At 42.6% G+C, this 17,758-nt stretch overlaps 1 protein-coding gene across 3 annotated transcripts in view; it reads left to right on the forward strand.

Annotated features, from left to right (window-relative positions):
* The first annotated feature begins 11,716 nt into the window (after positions 1–11,716).
* Positions 11,717–17,758, forward strand: part of WDR26 (WD repeat domain 26) — a 41,539-nt gene continuing 35,497 nt past the window's right edge. The window contains exons 1-3 of one of the 3 annotated variants that reach the window (XM_063115448.1): positions 11,717–12,624; positions 14,456–14,555; positions 14,656–14,760. In XM_063115448.1, coding sequence (XP_062971518.1) covers positions 12,260–12,624; positions 14,456–14,555; positions 14,656–14,760 — 570 coding nt within the window. In that variant the 5' untranslated portion in view covers positions 11,717–12,259. The remainder of the gene's footprint in view (positions 12,625–14,455; positions 14,556–14,655; positions 14,761–17,758) is intronic. The other 2 variants (XM_063115450.1, XM_063115449.1) reach the window with 2 other exon arrangements.

Raw genomic sequence — 17,758 nt, forward strand, 5'->3', positions numbered from 1 at the left:
TGGCAAAAGATGTGAAAAGGCACTTCATAAAAGAGAGCATCCAAATGGCAGAAACTATATATACATGATATATATGTAAATACATACACAAATGTATGTGTTTACATATACGTGCATATATGTTTAGATACAAGTGGTCTTCAAAAAGCTCATGGGAAAAAAAGTTCATGGAAAGATTCATATTATCTTTTAATTCTATTTTTCCGTGAACTCTCTGAAGTACTCTCGTGTGTGGGTATATGTGTGTGTGTAAGGGCTCAACATCAAAGAAATGCAAATTAAAACTACAAGATACTACTGGGGTCCTGATAATGCTTTAGTTCATGACCTTGGTGGTGATTTCACAGGTACATTCACTTTAAAAAACTGTACACTTAAGGATTTGTATACTTTATATATTATACTTTACTAAAAATGTTTACTAAAAGGGAAAAAGAGACACCAAACACATCAACCAAACGCAATGAGTGGAATTTGTTTGGATGCTGCTTTATAAAAGCCAACTGTTAAAAAAAATTCTGTGAGACAGTTGGCGAAATTTGAACACTAACTGCATATTTGATGACAATTAATGGATTATTAACTTTTTGGTATGATGATAGTATTGTGGTTATGTTTTCAAAAAGAGGTCTTATCTTTTACAGCTACATACTGAAGTATAAATATATTTTAAACAAAATAATATCTTGGATTTGCTTCAAAACAATCAGCAGAGGGAGGACAGATAAAACAAGAATAAATGAGTCAATGGCTATTGTAGCTGGATAGTGGGGACATGGGAGTTGCTATAACATTCTTTCTTTGTGTATGTGTAAAATATTACATAATAACACTTTTTAAAAAGCTATAGCAAATCCAAGGTTTTATACTTTTTGGCTATCTATGACTCCTCTCTTCTACTACCCCTGCCTAACCTAATCAAATAAGATTATGTAGTGAGACTAGAAACCATAAACATTGGACCCCTAGGCTACAGGGACCTCAAGAAATCAACTTGGCCATCTCCCCATTATCTAAGCAGAGTCTCTGAAACAGACAACCCCAACCACATCTACACAATGACTATCATAAGCAACAGTATGCCTACTCTCATACAAGCAGCTATAAAAGCAACATTAAGGCAGAACAATCATTTACCCATATTCTTTGGGATGTAAGCCATGGTAAGGTCTCTAAGCAGCCTGGTTGCCCTCCCTAAAGTAGTAGACTCTTAAAAGAAGCTCCTGTAGCCTCCCTGAGCTGACCTTTCCTGTCTTGTCCCTAGATATTAATCTTACTCTATCTAGCTCATCTCAGTTAGGGATCTGTGGCTGCCTTTGCCAGCTGACCTGGCTGGAGCTGCTAATGGAATAAAGTAATCAAGTATGAATTCCTGCATAAATCAAGTCTGGCTCTTTCTTGTTCCAAGATCCTAAACTATTATAGGCCTACACAGTTTAGAAACCCTCATTAGATAGATACAAGTGGTTGCAAAAATAAACCTGGCTTGGGCCTCCTGACTGGATGTGTCTCCCAGGAAGCCCTCCAGGTTTGAGAGCTTTCCTAGTTCACAGGGAAAGAAAATTCATTCATTCATCTTGCCCTCCTAGGCCATTTCAAGGGAAGTGTCCTAAATTGATAAAAAAAAAAAAAATCTCTACGCTACACCTACTGTAGTATGCTACACCCATTAGGCAGAATGTCTGTGTTTCAACAAGGCCTTCTTGGAAAAACGAACTGCATCTTTTGATAAAGCACCCCCATGGTAGCTTCTAGAAGAAAGAAAATCTTTTAGTGTCCCTCAGGGGCCCACTTATCTACTACTATTGAGGCTGATGATATGATGCAGGCTTCAAAGGTGAGGAGTCGAGGTTTCATATACACAAAAAGTACAAAGTTGAAAAATTAATTTATAGGATTTGCTCCATTTCTTCTTTTAACTCCTAAGGAATAAAACCAATAGCTACTTTTCAGATTCTAACACCAGCCATTTCTAAAAGGCAGTGTAGTGTAGGGGTTGAGCATGAGGTTCTAAAGCCTGTACACCCAGCTCTGCCACACACCAGCTACAGGAACTCAAGTTTTCTGCGCTACAGTTTATCACCTGTAAAATGGGGCTAGTGATAGTATAGACCCCATAAGGTTGATGAGATTAAAACAGTACAATATATGCAAAGCGCTTGGAAAAGTGTCTGACCCATAGTAAGTGTTAGCTCTTAGCATTATTTTACTGTTATGGAAGCCCTGCTGTGGACATGTGCTATCACAGGAAAGAAAGAGTAAGGATGGAACACATGGACACTAGGAAACAAAATGAAGAGAGTTTTTGAAACTCTGTGGCTGAATTTTAAGAATACTTCTATGTCTATGACATAGAATGTCCATAATTTGGAGATAAAGATTCTGAGATAAGAGGTCAGAGGGAGTAGGAAAGTGGGCATCCTTGTTTTTCAGAAATGTGTATGTGTGGAATTCCAGTCAAGATGGTGGAACAGACGGTCCCCAGTGTCACTCTCTCACACAAATCACCCAATTTACAAGTATAAAAATGTGTTAACAGCAGCCAAGCTGGGGCTGCTGGAGTTCAGGGGAAGAGGAGGAGAGACCTATGGAGTTCATGAAGTGGGAGGAGCCACAATGAGAGAAAGGAAAAAGTGCTATGAGCATTTTTGGGCCACAGCCACTTTAAGGCTGGAGCTGCTGAGTGCATGGAGCAGGAGCCGGCAAGGGCCAGCAGAAGCTGCAGCTGTGCCCTTTTGATGGAGTTGCTTGGAGGTGGCAGGGGAGAAGAGGGCCTTGGTGGCTCCCAGGACAGCAAGACCACTAACAGGGTTCCCATGGACCCATGCAGGAGTGATGAGCCAGAATAGCTGAAAAAGGGGAGTCACTCAGAGGCCAGTGAGTCATTGCAAGGGAACGATGCAGGGCCCATCCCATGGGAAGTGTTTGGAGCACTGGCAGTGGGGGAGACGGGCCCACCAGGAGAACACTGGGACAGAGCATGGACAGCCAATCTACCCCCCAATCAGCTCAGGACCACTCAGAGGAGACTGGTTGGGAATGCAGAATTGCATGGGGTGCAGTTTGATGAAAAGATTCAGGCCCAGATCAGAGTTTATACACAACTCAGGTGCACCTGGACTCTGGAGAGCTGGGAAGTACCTATAAGGCCAACCGTTAAACACTGAGCTGCATAACAAGTCTTCCCTAGGGAAACAGCATCAAAGCAGCATTTAGCTCAACCACAGAGCTCAAGTACTGGTTCCCACCGGAAGTTGCCTCGTTTCAGAAGTAGCAAGGAACAAAAAATTAGTTCCAGCCAGGCACACCAACAGGGCCTCGGGGCCCACCAGGGGACCTAAGGCATGGAACCAGGGACTGGACCACCCCCACCCACAACCAGGCACAGCGCCAGGGACTCAGGGACCTCCCTGGGGGCCCAGGGCATCAAGCTGGGGACCCGACCCCCCTCACACAACCAGACACTGCCAGCACTTTGGGGACCTGCCCGGGGGCCCAGGGCATCAAGCCAGGGACTGGAACCCTACCCACAACCAGGCACACGGCCAGTGCCTTGGGGCCCACCTGGGGATCCAGGGTATGGAGCTGGGGACTGGACCCCCCCCCACCCACAACCAGGCACAACACCAGCGCCAAGGAGCATACCAAAAACATCACCTCCACGTGGGTGGCCCACCACAGCCACCACAGCAACCACGGCTGCCACTAAAGTGGCTAGACATCACAACCACCACGCAGATGGCCCGCCAGCCACTGGAGTACATTGACACAAGGAGAGTCACCAGCAGAGACCAAAGAAAAGAATGGGCTCCACAAAGCCCATTCCAGAGTGACAGAAGAAGCATCTGCTCTATGATAATATTGGGGGACCTGAACACACCTTTCAGCATTGGACAGACCATCTAGGCAACAAATCATCAGAATAAACATTACTCTTTCAGAGGCAGAGAAGGAATCTAGGGTTATCAGTGGCGGGAGGGGGGAGGGAGAGAGGGATAGGGAGAGATTAGACAAGGGGCATAAAGAATAAGTACAATTTGTAACAATATACATACTAGTAATATTAATTTGATCAACATAGGTCAACATTGAATCCCAAAAATATGTATAATTATGATTCAATAAAAAAATTATTTCTAAATAAAAAGTTTTTTAAGTTTTTATTTTAAATTATTTATTTTGGCAGCTGGCTGGTACAGAGATCTGAACCCTTGACCTTGGTGTTATAACACTGCTCTAACCAACTGAGCTAACCGGCCAGCCCTCAATAAAAAGTTTTAAAGAAAATATTGTGGGGACTAAAATGTATGGTCTAAATGTGGCTCATAAATTGTCAGTTGCAACTTTTGCTCTATAAAGTCATTCTTTGGTGCAGGAAAAAAAAAAAAGAAATATGTATGTGTGAAAATGCAAACCCTCCTAGCATTGAGGGAACCAACAAGTCTCTAAAACACCTGAGTTAGTTACACTAGCCACAACAAGCTAAGAGCTACTGTTTTGCTCTTTTGTTGTTAATGACTGGTATTCATGGCCTCTCATTCAACAAACTTTTTTTAAATTTAGGCACATTAGTCCATATATTTAGTATTATTTAGTAAAGAGCACCATTTTAAAAATAAAAATAATTAACTGAAGAAGTCTAGAGATCCCTTCAACAATTTTTTAAATTCTATGAGTAACCTACGACAGTCTTTTAAATTTTTCAGTTTTAAATGTCTAGTCAATGGTTTATTACCTCTTTATGGGCTGTGCATACATAGTCAGAAAACATTTTCTCAGAATAATTAGAATTTGTTTGTTGTTCACAGTAATAACTGTGTTTTACTGTTGATTATTATTTATGATCGTCATAATGCCAGAGGGATGAACAGCACATTTGAAACTGAGAATAAGGAAGACTGCCCAGAGGGCCTGTTGTCTAGTCTATGCAGGGACTCCCAGGGCTATTAATCATTTATCTACTTTTCAAAGTCAATAAATAGGAATGCCACTTTAAGGCTGGAGCTTTTTGCCCTTTTTTCCTCAGGTGAATTTAACCAAATGAGAGATGGGGATGTGCATGTGCAGAGACAGCAGTCAGAGGGTACAGGAGGTACAGATAATAAAAAGGAGACTTTAAAAAACAAATATGCTTAATGTCAATGAAATATGCATAACATTGCTTTAACTAACATGCTTTTATTATGATTTAAGCTCTCATAAATAGTTTAATGGTTTTTGAGTATTCTTTTAAAAATCTGAGTGCTATAAAAGCATAATATTAATACCAAAAAAAAAAAGCAAAATTATCTATAATCTCACAATCCAAACCCCTGTTGACACTTTTTTTAAAAAAAATTTTATTGAATCAATATTGATTATACATATTTTGGGGGTTCAACATTGAGATATGTTGATAAAATCAATATTACTAGCATATATATTGTTACAAACCATACTTACTCTTTATGCCCCTTGCCCAATCTCTCCAATCCCCCCTCCCTCCCCCCTCTAATTACCCTAGATTTCTTCTCTCCTGAAAGACTCATGGTTACTCTGTTGATTTGTTGCCTAGATGATCTGTCCAATGCTGAGAGGTGTGATCAGGTCCCCCAATATTATTGTAGAGCAGATGCTTCTTCTGTCAGTCTGAAATGGGATTTCTGGAGACATCCTCTTTTCTTTATCTCTGCTGGTGACTCTCCTTGTGTCAATGCACTCCAGTGGCTGGCAGACCATCTGCGTGGTGGTTTAGTGTCTAACGGTTTTCGTAACAGTGATGGTTATTGTGATGGCTGTGGTGGGCCACCCACACGGAGGTGATGTTTTTGGCATGCTCCTTAGTGCTGACAGTGTGCCTGGTTGTGAGGAGTGTCTGGTCCCCGGATCCATGCCTCAGATCCCCAGGCATGCCCTGAGGCGCTGGCGCAGTGTGCCTGGTTGTGGGAGGAGGGTCCAGTCCCCTTCTCCATTCCTAAGGTCCCCAGGTGGGCCCTGAGGCACTGGCATGGTGTGCCTCGTTGTGGGCAGGGGGTCCTGTCCCCGACTCCATGCCTCATGTCCCCTGGTGGGCCCCAAGGCACTGGTGGTGTTCCTGGGCCGGAACTAATTTTTTGTCCTTTGCTTACTTCTAACATAGGGGAACTTCCTGTGAGACCCAGTACTTGAGCTGTGTGATTGAGCTAAATTGCCACTTTGCTGCTGTTTCCCAATGGAAGGCTTTTTGCACAGCTCAGGGTTTAATGGTTGACCTTATAGGTACTTCCAGCTCTCCAGAGACTTGGTACACCTGGGCTGTGTAGAAACTCTGATCTGGGCCTGAGTTTTTTCATCAAACTGCATCCCATGCAATTCTGCATTCCCAACCAGTCTCCTCTGAGTGGTCCTGAGCTGACTGGGGGGCTGCTCGGCTGTCCATGCTCCGCCTCAGTGTTTTCCTAGTGGGCTGGTCTCCTCCTCCTCCCATGCTCCAAACATTTCCCATGGGACAGGCCCTGTGTTGGTCCCTTGCATTGACTCACTGGCCTCTGAATGGCTCCCCTTTTTTAGCTGTTATGGCTCCTTACTCCTGCATGGGTCCACAGGAACCCTATTAGTGGTCTTGCAGTCCTGGGGACCACCAAGGTCCTCTTCTCCCCTGCCGCCTCCAAGTAACTCCATCTGAAGGGCACAGCTGCGGCTTCTGCCAGCTCCTGCTCCATGTGCCCAGCAGCTCCAGCCTTAAAGTGGCCGCGGGCCAGAATACTCAGAGCAGTTTTTTCTTTCTCTCATTGTGGCTTCTCCCCCTTCATGAACTCCATAGGTCTCTCCTCCTCTTCCCCTGAACTCCAGCGGCCCCAACTTGGCTGATGTTACATTTTTATATTTGTAAATTGGTTGATTTGTCAGACAGAGTGACACTGGGGACCATCTATTCCACCATCTTGACCAGAACTCCCCTGTTGAGACTTTTTAAAAATACTTGTATGTAGTTAGAAAATGCAAACACTGAGGAAAAGTATAAAATGAAAAAAATAAGAACCTCCTTCCTCATTACCCTAGTCCTCCACCCAAAGATAAACCACTGTTTACGCTTTTCTTTCCTCCCAGAAAAAAAAATGTAGGCATATATATAATCATTTATTTACTAAAATGAAGCATATTATGCACACTGTTTTGTAACATGCATTTTTCACTTATTAACATATCTTGGCACTGTGTCTATATCAATACATGGTGATTACAATGTACTCTTTGCTCTTACAAACAATGATTCCATGAATATCTCTGCACCCACAGCTTAGTGTTACATGTATTTTCTTAATGTGACCCCACCAGAAAGTCAGTGCAGCAAGTACAAACTACTCCAAGCAATCTATGCCAGCTGGGTGGTGAGAAGAGAACAATTTTCTTTCTGTGGTTCATTTCCTTCACAAAATTTCCTGAGACACTGTTATTTACACCAACTGGGTCTCAGGAACAGTTTGAGATGGCTACTGAGAAAATGACTGTTTTTTTTCAGGTGAGAGGAAGGCAAACATTTCTGTTTGCTTCTGACTGTAAAGGCTCCTCTGGCAAAGCAGTAGTCTTTGCCCACCTGGTATGCCAAACCTACCTCTGCTTACAGGAGTATACTGAATGTTCATGGCATGAATGGAATGTTTGTAGACCGGGGAAAATAAGCAAGCACTGGAGAGACATGCATGCAACAGTCGGTAAAAGTGCCAGATTGTGCCATTCAGCCCACTCATGGAAGACCAATATGAAGCACAATATTCAGAGTTGTCTGCCTAGAGCTACACAGGTAGAGCTGGGGTAAGAAAGTCACTACAGAGTCCACAGCTCGGAAATGTCAGTAATAATAAAACTATGTTACACCCTTGCATTTAGCTACCTCAACTCCCTTTTAATGATGGAGGATTTACATTACATTTTGAAATATTTTAACATAGTATTTTTCCAAATATTTGTTATATTCATGATCTCATTTGACCCACACATCAACTCTATTAGGCAGGTAGGCCAGTATCATTTTCCCTACTTAAAGATATGACCAAAGGGCAGAAAAGTTAGATGACAATCAGTTAATCAAGTGTCCTGACTCTCAGAACTGTGCTCCCCTGAATTCTCCCAAGCCCACCTGACTCCAACAAGTCCAGTTTGCCAGTTTGAGAATCCTGAACAAAGAAAAATTAGGAATGAAGCTAGAGATGTACATATAAATATATCTCTTCCCAGGGATATCTGAGATCTTGAAAACTACTTCTTCCTAACAGAAATTTATTTATTTATTTATTTTATTTTATTTTAAAAGATGACTGGTAAGGGGATCTTAACCCTTGACTTGGTGTTGTCAGCACTACGCTCTCCCAAGTGAGCTAACCGGCCATCCCTATACAGGGATCCAAACCCGTGGCCTTGGTGTTATCAGTGAGCCACAGGACAGCCCCTTAACAGAAATTTAGTAAACTGAATATCAATGTTGCTAAGTATCTACCACACTTAAATCTTGACAGAAGAACTATAATCCCTACTAGTTTTACAAAGACTTGGTGAAAATTTGGTTTTATGTTTTATTAAAAACACCTACACTATCTCAGCTTTTTAAAATCTGGTAGCGCTTAATTTTTATAGTTAAGACATTGCCTTGGATAGTACTAGTGATTTGTCATTTGCATATCCAACACCTATTTTTTGAGTTGCCTTCTAGTCAGTCAGGACTGGCTTAGATGAATGTTTTTCGAACTTTTTTCGAGAAAGACCTACAGAAGAAATATATTTTACCTTGCAAATCATAGACATGTATCTGTCATTGAAACAAAAAGTCTCACAAATAATAATCACTCCTCCATAGATTATTTAGTTGGATATTTTCCATGGTTTTACACTTTTCCACTTCAGTTTTAAAAATACTAATTATGGCCCTCTAGATTGATTTCATGACTCACAAATGGGTCATGACCCACAATCTGAAAAAACACTGGCTTAGATGAACAATACACAGATTCTGCCCTCAAGGAATTTATACATTAGTTGGAAGTCTTATATGTACAAAGTTCACAGACAACTCGGCCTTAGAGGTCAAATAGTTCAATTACCTACTCTGTAATCGCTTCTACAGCATTCCTGACTCAGTGGATACACCTGAAAGCCTTTGCTTGACTATTTCTAGGACAAGAAGTTACCTCTTATTTGGAACCTAGCACAGGGTTGGTCACATAGAGACCTGTTAAAACAGTACAGAAATAAATTTAAATTTATTTTAAAATTTTTTTAAATTTCTTTTTTCTAAAAGACAACGTGGACCATTATGTTACCTATTTCCAGGAGGAGGGTGAAAAGGAAAATCAGGGAACAGAGGTCTAGAAAGATTCCTCTTTGATGACTTGAAGAAGGGAATCTTAGCAAATTACATTACAAGCAAGCAGCCTTCAAAACTGAGGGGCCTAATAAACAATAGTCACAATTTGGATTAGGAGGCTGGAAGTCAGGAAAGTCTCCCCCTGAGGATATTCAAAATGAGCTGAGGGGCCGGCCCTGTGGCGCACTCGGGAGAGTGCAGCGCTCCCACCGCCGGTTTGGATCCTATATAGGAATGGCCGGTGCGCTCACTGGCTGAGCGCGGTGCAGGTGACACCACGCCAAGGATTGCAATCCCCTTACCGGTCACAAAAAGACACACAAAAAAAATGAGCTGAGACTTGAAAGACTGACTGCAATAAGACAAGTGGAGGAAAAGATGGGAGGGTGTGGTCAAAGACTGAGAAGAAATGAGCCTAGCACATTGGGAGACAGTAGTCGTAGGTTCATCAAGGGGAGCAGTAAGAGATAAAGCCAAAAAGAAAGACTGAGACCAATCTGTGAGAGCAAGACAGAATCGGGATTTCATCTTGCAGGTAATATGATGTTACTGAAAATTTCAGAGTGTAGAGTAGTATTTCAGAATTATTCATCTGCACGTGGACCTGAAACCTGGCTCTTAAAAGACCCAGAGTTCAGACATCAGGTTCTCAAGCTGTGCTTTAGTATACAGAAAAATGTGTGCACGTGGACTTCATAAATTCACAGTTCTAATAAGAGTAGTCTTGGTTACCTAAAATGTAGAAAAGCTGGGATATACATATTGATTTTATACAGTAATGGAGTCCGATTTCTTTTTCCTTTCATCCTTTTACTTTTGTTAATGAAGTGTGAGCCTTGTCTGTAACTACCATTAAGTGACTGATGGTTTCCTTTATAAAAGCTATAGACTTTATTCAGAAGTGTGTCCTTAGTGTTGCTATGGGCCTAATAAATTATAAACCATTTTTCAAAAATTAAATTTTGCCTAAACAGTAGCAACTTTTAATAATAAGGTTGTCTAAAGTTAATACACAAAGATCTCTGAAGGTGTTAACTATCTAGTAATTCTGGCTCTTCTGGATACAGCAACAGTACCCTACGAACTCAAGCTAGAACTCAGGTCTGTCTCAGGTGAGTATAAACATTGTATATGAGTCACTTTGCAATTACAGCTGCCACCTGGAAGCATATTTCATTGATGAGAACTACAAAGCTAAATCTCTGTAAGATCCTTTATTGGTCTTCCTCTCCCTTCTTCCAGTCTAAGGATCAATAAAGCTCAGGATTCTTTACTAATTCTTCATCAGCATCATTTTTTATTACACTTCTAAATTTAAAGAACACTGTCTCCAAAGGCCTCAAATTACTTTGAGTTATTAATATTTGTAAATTTTAGAGAGATGTATTAGATGAGTACATGTTTCTCTTCCCACAGGGAAACCACTTCTGAGAAAGATTTCTAAAATTTCTGAGAAAATGTTTGTGCATATCAGGTATATATATGCTATCAACCACATACATGTAAATAATTGTTTAGGGGTAATGCAGAACATTAGCCAATGATTAAGATTCAGCCCAGTTCTTTTTTGCTGCATTTCTACATCCACATAAATTGGTATGTCACAGTGACGAAGGAGCCTCACATGTCACGTAAAAACTTCAAACCTGGATGTGAAACTGGAGCCTCCTAGGATGCATATTTTGGAGGCAACTGCGTATTTTGAAAGCAACTCAAAAAGCAGCTGGGCGGCAGAAGGAGGTACTGGGCAAGTACCAAGAAAGAGTGCAGCCCCATCAGGAAAGTCCCTCCCCTCGTCTACACACACACAGCCTTCTTGTGACTTCTGGTCCCCATCAGATATGCTCCTATAGAATATTTCACCTTCCCAGGGCGGAGGACAGAGTGTCATCTGCTCATCATCTCGAACTTCCTGAGATGGCCACGGGCACAGCAATCGTGTGGTGGATCCTGACTGCAGAAATTCAAGTTTTTCCACCCTAAAACGAGGAGGCCGTTATTCCTGGTTTCAGTCCTGGCTGCCATTAAGCGAGTCGACAGGGGCTCACCACGACCCAGTGCCTGGAAGACCTCGCTACGAAACCCCGCCACCTGCTCGACCCCTACCTTCAACCCGCGACAGAACCTGCAGTCCCTCCGCACCTCCTACACTTGCAGGTCACCTCGGCGCACGCGCACGAACGCAACCCCGCCGCCCGTACACGCGCGGCCCGAGGGCGGCTGCGGACCTGCGGCGGCCGAGCGCGCCCCGAGCAGGGGCCCGAGCGGACCGGCGGCGCCGGCGCGGGTGGCAGCCCCCGCGGGCTCCATACCTGCCGCCGGAAGTGAGTGAGGAGGGCAGTATAGGCATTTCCTGTGACGCCAGCGCCTGGACTCCATTAGGCAGCAGCTGGGGAAGGATCAACACACCGGGGAGCGGCGCGGCGCGGCCCGAGGACACAGCGGCAGCTGCCCCCGCCGCGGCTCAGCCCAGCGGCGGCCCGCGCCCCGGCGACCCCGGCGACCCCCGGGCCCCGCGCCCGAGCTGCCTCCGGGAGGGGGGGGGGAAAGGGCCCGGATCCTCCTTCTCCCCCTCCTCCTCCTCGCGCCCCTCCCGCCCCGACCCCCGCCCCGCCGCCCCGGCCCTCGCCTCCCGCCCCCGCCTCGCCCCGCCGGCCTCCCACCACGGCCTCTCTCGGCGAGGAAACTCTGGCCTCCGCTTCCTCCTCCTCCGACTCGGACACCGGCGGAGCCTCCCCGCCCCCGCGGAAGAAACCCCGAGCCTCGGCGGCGGAGGGAGCAGGAGAGCCCGGGGCTTCGGCCGGCAGAGCAGGCCTCTCCCCTGCGTCGTCCTCCTCCTCCTCCGTGGTGGTGGTGGTGGGACTCGCCCCGGCTGCCGCCCCTCCCGCCGCCGCTGTCGCCCCCCGAGGCAGCGGCCACAGCCCGGTCAGCGGCAGCGCCATGCAGGCCAACGGGGCAGGAGGAGGAGGAGGTGGCGGCGGCCAGGGGCAGACCCCGGAGCTCGCCTGCCTGGCGGCCCAGAACGGGGAGTCGTCGCCCTCGTCGTCGACGTCCGCGGGGGACCTGGCCCACGCCAACGGGCTGCTGCCGTCCGCCCCCTCCACCGCCAGCAACAATAGCAGCAGCCCGAACGTCAATAACGGGGTTCCCGGCGGGGCGGCCGCCGCGGCCTCCGCCACCGCCGCCGCCGCCTGCCTGGCCACCCCGGAGCTGGGCAGCAGTCTCAAGAAGAAGAAGCGGCTCTCCCAGTCCGATGAGGACGTCATTAGGCTGATCGGACAGCACCTGAATGGCTTAGGTCTCAAGTAAGTGTCCCTCACCGGCAGCGGGCGGTGGACGGACCGAGGGACGGCGGCTGGCAGAGCTCGGCCGGGGGGACTTGCTGCTGGGCACGCGAGGCCCAGGCCGGCCGCGAGGGCAGCGGACCCGGAGGGACGTAGGAGAATCCGTCAATCTGACGGATGGTGAGACAGGACAGAGGGCCGCGGGGTTGGGGCGGGGGAGTAGACACCAAGAGAACGCTCCTCTCCACACACCTCCAGAGCTTCATTGTCGGTAAAGACAGATGCGGGAGTGTGTCTCTGTATATGACGGGGGAGGGGTGGATTGGAGCTGGTGGAAATAATGAACCTTGGAAGATTTGTTTTTCAAGCACACCTTAGAGGCATCTTGTGGGACACCTCCCCACCCCCACCCGTGACAGACAACAACCCAGGCAAACTACCAGTCAGGAACGACAATCACCTACAAGTGTTTAGGAGAACTGGGGGGCTAGGACAATTTGGAAAGAGGTTTTTGAATAAATCTGATGGGAATAATGAAGTAGGGTACCGTGTTGATGTCATTTAAAGGCCTTTATGTGTACAAGAGGCCTAGCACTAGTCTGAAATCCCAGTTTAATACCAACAAGATGATTGCCTCTGGAAGCGGTATATCTGATCTGGGAAATCATTTGTTTTAAAATACAGTAGAGTGGCCTTGTGTGCCTAACATAGGGTGAAGGTAGACACTGACCTTGGCCCCAAAACACCCTTTTGTACACACACAAAGAAAAACTAAAGGGGTGGAAGGTAGGATTGGTGGGAGTGCCCTGAAGCCGGATGGAGGATGGAAGAGGTGCGACAGGCAGAACCAGAATGAGGTGAGGGGAAAATACATGCAACAGTCAGTTTCCTAGCCTCAGAGGGTAAATTAAAATAAACTCAGGCTGGCCACCGTGTGGTTTTGGATTCATGGATTTGTCGGGAAGTGGGTAAAAGGACGGCACATTTTAAAAGTGACATGAGTATTTTGATTCTCAGGCAGATCATTGCATAGTTTAACTGAAAAATAAGTAAAGCTGAATAAGAAAGCATTGAAAACATACACAGTCAATAAAACTGAAAAATAAAGGTTCTTGGATATCAGAATATCTTATGGAAAAACGACATTTGATGACTCTTTTAAGCTCTTAAAGGGAAATATATTGTAGTAAGATTTCACTTTATTCCCTAAGGAGAAGGATTAACATGAAAACAGATTTTGTAAATGCTAACAGAACATTTTACAGAGACAAGAAGCAAGCTGACAGCAGCAGGAGGAAATAACTCGTGACTGTTTGGAACCTACACCATAGTAAATTTGCTATTTTTAGTACAGAGAGAAAGAGAATGATTTTTGATGCTGGATTTATTTCAATTTTAAAGATTGACCTAGTAGAATTTCTGTGCGAATGTAGTATCAAGATGTAAGGCTCTTACCTAACACAAGTCATCTGTCACCTTGTATGGAGCTGACAATTTTTATCTTCAAAATGTAGCACCATGGGTAGTATGTAGATCCTGCCTGGTTTTTCATTTATTTGACCAGTTGATAACACATTTTTGTAAAGTTTATACTTCATTAAACTTCTGAGGTATTAAATGAGAAAGTAGGAAGAAATTTCTGGTTTCAAGAAAGGTTTTAAACTTGACTAGGAATAAGGGTAGGTGGCAGTTTTAAATCAAGTTTAACAAAGCACATTAAAGCCTTTTTTTTTTCCCTATATCATGAGGTTAGCTTAAAAACTTTGCAACTGTTTTCATAGACATTAGTTTATTTGGAAGAGTAAAACCCTAAAATTGGCCAGGTCTTTTTTACACTGTATCTCTCCTGCAGCCAGACTGTTGATCTCCTCATGCAAGAGTCAGGATGTCGTTTAGAACATCCTTCTGCTACCAAATTCCGAAATCATGTCATGGAAGGAGACTGGGATAAGGTAAAGTAGGGCATATAGAGCTGTGTGACTGCTGCTAAGATTATATATTTGATGTGCATTTTGTGACATTTCTGTTTTTCTTTTATATCAATTTTTACAGGCAGAAAATGACCTGAATGAACTAAAGCCTTTAGTGCATTCTCCTCATGCTATTGTGGTAAGAGGCGCACTTGAAATCTCTCAAACGTTGTTGGGAATAATTGTGGTAAATACACTTTTGTTCTTAGTTTCACATTTATGCTTATTTTAGTAGGTTATTGATAACTTTAGGCTTCTGCCTCTTATAAAAGATAAGACCTAAAAGTATGTAGTTAAATTTCATATAATTAAATTTGTAGACTAGGATGAGTGTTTATGTTTTAAATTGAGTTTTATATTTTTAAAGTTGTACATAGTAAATGTCATTTGAACCTAGTTTATAAATTAAGGTTTACAAAAGTTATCTTGAAAGATCTTCATGCTTTCAGTGCTATTTTATATTACTGAAAATACTGAGTGTACTGGTTAAAGAGAAAATGTGTTTGAGTGTGTGTATATCCATATAGCCTTAAGAAGCTGATATTTAATTACTCTTTTTTTTTAATTAATCTTTGGGAATTATAGTAAATTTGAACTAACTGTGATGGTGTGCTCACCATTTTCCATTCTTGCATTCCAGTTGTGTGAATTGACAGTGTCAGAGTTTGTATACTAGTATCACTCTGGCAGAGGGTTTGTATGCAGATTTGACCATTAGGACCTGCTTACAGGCTTTATTTCTTTGACAAGATCAGTTTAGTAGTTTAACCTGTTAGCCACTTCCATAAATCTGAATGAATCTTTTATACTAATGGGCTTTAATTCTTCAGTTGGTGAGGGAGAGGAGGGGATAAGTTTTTTCTAAGTGCTGATTGTTGGAAACCATGAAGAATCAGCTGCTAGCTGGTGGCTGCCGGCTTTTTAACTTCTAGCTGATTCATTTGTTGTCAAAAGCAGTTTCCTGCCCGATGGGGGAGGGAAAGAGGGGAATAGGAAGTGAAGTAGGAAAACCAGCTATTTGTTAAATATTAGTAAATGACTGTTACATTTTGATTTTTTTTAAATTAGATCAAACATTAATCTTTTCTGCCTTTGTCTATAAACTTAATAGAGACTTAGTTTCTTTTTTTCTCTTTCCCTTTTTTTGGAAATCTTATTGCAAAAGAGTTCTCAAATTCTTAACATAATTCTATACAATAATATAATCTTAGACAATGGGCTTCAGGTGAATTAAAGGTACAAACAAATATAGACAAATAGGGATTCATTTAAATTGATGATCTAGTATATTATTTTTATTCTTCCAGTAAAAACTTAAATATTAAAAATTTTAAACTACTATTGAGTCAGATGATAATAAATTAATTTATGGAATAATCAGTTCCATAGTAGAATTTAAACAGAAATTAAAATAGTTAAACATCTATATTCAAAGAGGTTACTACTTTTTCAGTAACTATAGTTTTCATCAGTGTGTTTGGGGTTTTAAAAAAACCTAAGTATATTTTTATTGGGCAGTTTTCCATAAATTTTTAGCTGTGACTGAATGAGCTAAAATAAAAGACAATTAAATGGCCAAAATAAGAATTTTAGGGTTCCTTTCCCACTGGGCAAGTTAGCACTGCTTACGTGGTGACAGTAAAGAACTTGCCTGTGGGCTATTTTAAAATAGGTGTGTGTGATTTCTTGGAGATTGTTTTCCTTTTTTAAGCTTCACCCAAATTATAACTTTGATTTAGTAGTAAAAAATTTAATAGGCTCACTTCCTATTTTTTTATTTGTTTATAGTAATTTGAGACTTATGTGTTGGATTTAAATTGTGACTGTCTCATTAGAAACCTTCATTAGAAGCAACATGTAAACTGAAGAAAGGTAGTTGTAGATAATAAGGAGAAATCCTTTCTTTTTACAGCCTGTTCAGTCTGTAGAACATTCTAGGATCTAATAAAAGATGAAGATTAAATCTCTGGCTGATCCTCACGCCATCAAACTGTTTAGGTATTTATACAAAGAAAGGGGTTCCAACTTTTATCTTACTTTAAGCATTGATGAATCAATTGCTTTTAAAGATTCAGTTCAGCATTTTTGAAGTTGCTCTTAACCTTTCTAATTGTGTTTAAATTTACTACTCTCTCTGGGCTGACCCCGTGGCTCACTCGGGAGAGTGCGGCACTGGGAGCGCAGTGGGCGCTGGGAGTGCCGTGGCCGCAGGTTCGGATCCTATATAGGGATGGCTGGTGCACTCACTGGCTGAGCGCGGTGTGGGCGACACCAAGCCAAGGGTTGCGATCCCCTTACCGGTCACAAAAAAGACAAAAGACAAAAAAATAAATAAGTAAATAAATAAATTTACTACTCTCTCCCACCCCATCTTTAGAAGATAATCTAATGTAACCTTAAATTTGTCATGTACCTTAGAATACATCTATTTGGATTTTTAAAAATATAATTATTTTAATTGTGCACCCAGACGCATTTGATGACTTAGTCTAGACTAAAATTTTACTTCATTTTTAAAATCTGAATGTTTTTATTAACCCAATCCACTCCTTCCACCCCCACCCTCATCCCCATTGTTAAATCGTTTCCAGTCAGATAATAGTAGGAATAGCAGAAGTTGCTCTGGGTTTTCTGGAAGCTGAGCTCATGAATCAACATTTTTTTAGTTTGGGTTCAAATATGCTTAGCTATGTCTGGGGGATTTGGATGGGTATTTGAGACCAGTTAAAAAGAAAACTTTTATATGTCTAAAAATGTTTGATTATGTTTTAATATAATAGAAATATGCTTAACAAAAATGCTCAAATATTGACTTGTCATATAAAAATTAGCTAATATATTTTGAAGTCAAATAAGGAGGAGTTTTAAGGGCCATGGTTTAAATATAATTCATTTCCCCTTTCCTCTGAGTCATGATTTAATTGATACAACTTGTTTATAACCTTATTCCAGAATTAGTCATAGCCACTACTAAGTTAAGTAGGAACCAGACTTTCTGTGTATCATAACTTCTGAGTTTTTCTTTCATGTTGAGTTTCATTAATAATATGTGAGGAAAGGATAAAGCAGTCCAAATATTGAGTGGGGTAGACAGGCAACAGCAGAATTTGCAATGTGAAACTATTTGTTCAGGCTACCTTAGTCACTTATCAAGTTCAAGTTTTTATTATAAAAAAGAAAATACT

This window comes from Cynocephalus volans, chromosome 11, assembly GCF_027409185.1.
Source record: "Cynocephalus volans isolate mCynVol1 chromosome 11, mCynVol1.pri, whole genome shotgun sequence".
NCBI lineage: Eukaryota > Metazoa > Chordata > Mammalia > Dermoptera > Cynocephalidae > Cynocephalus > Cynocephalus volans.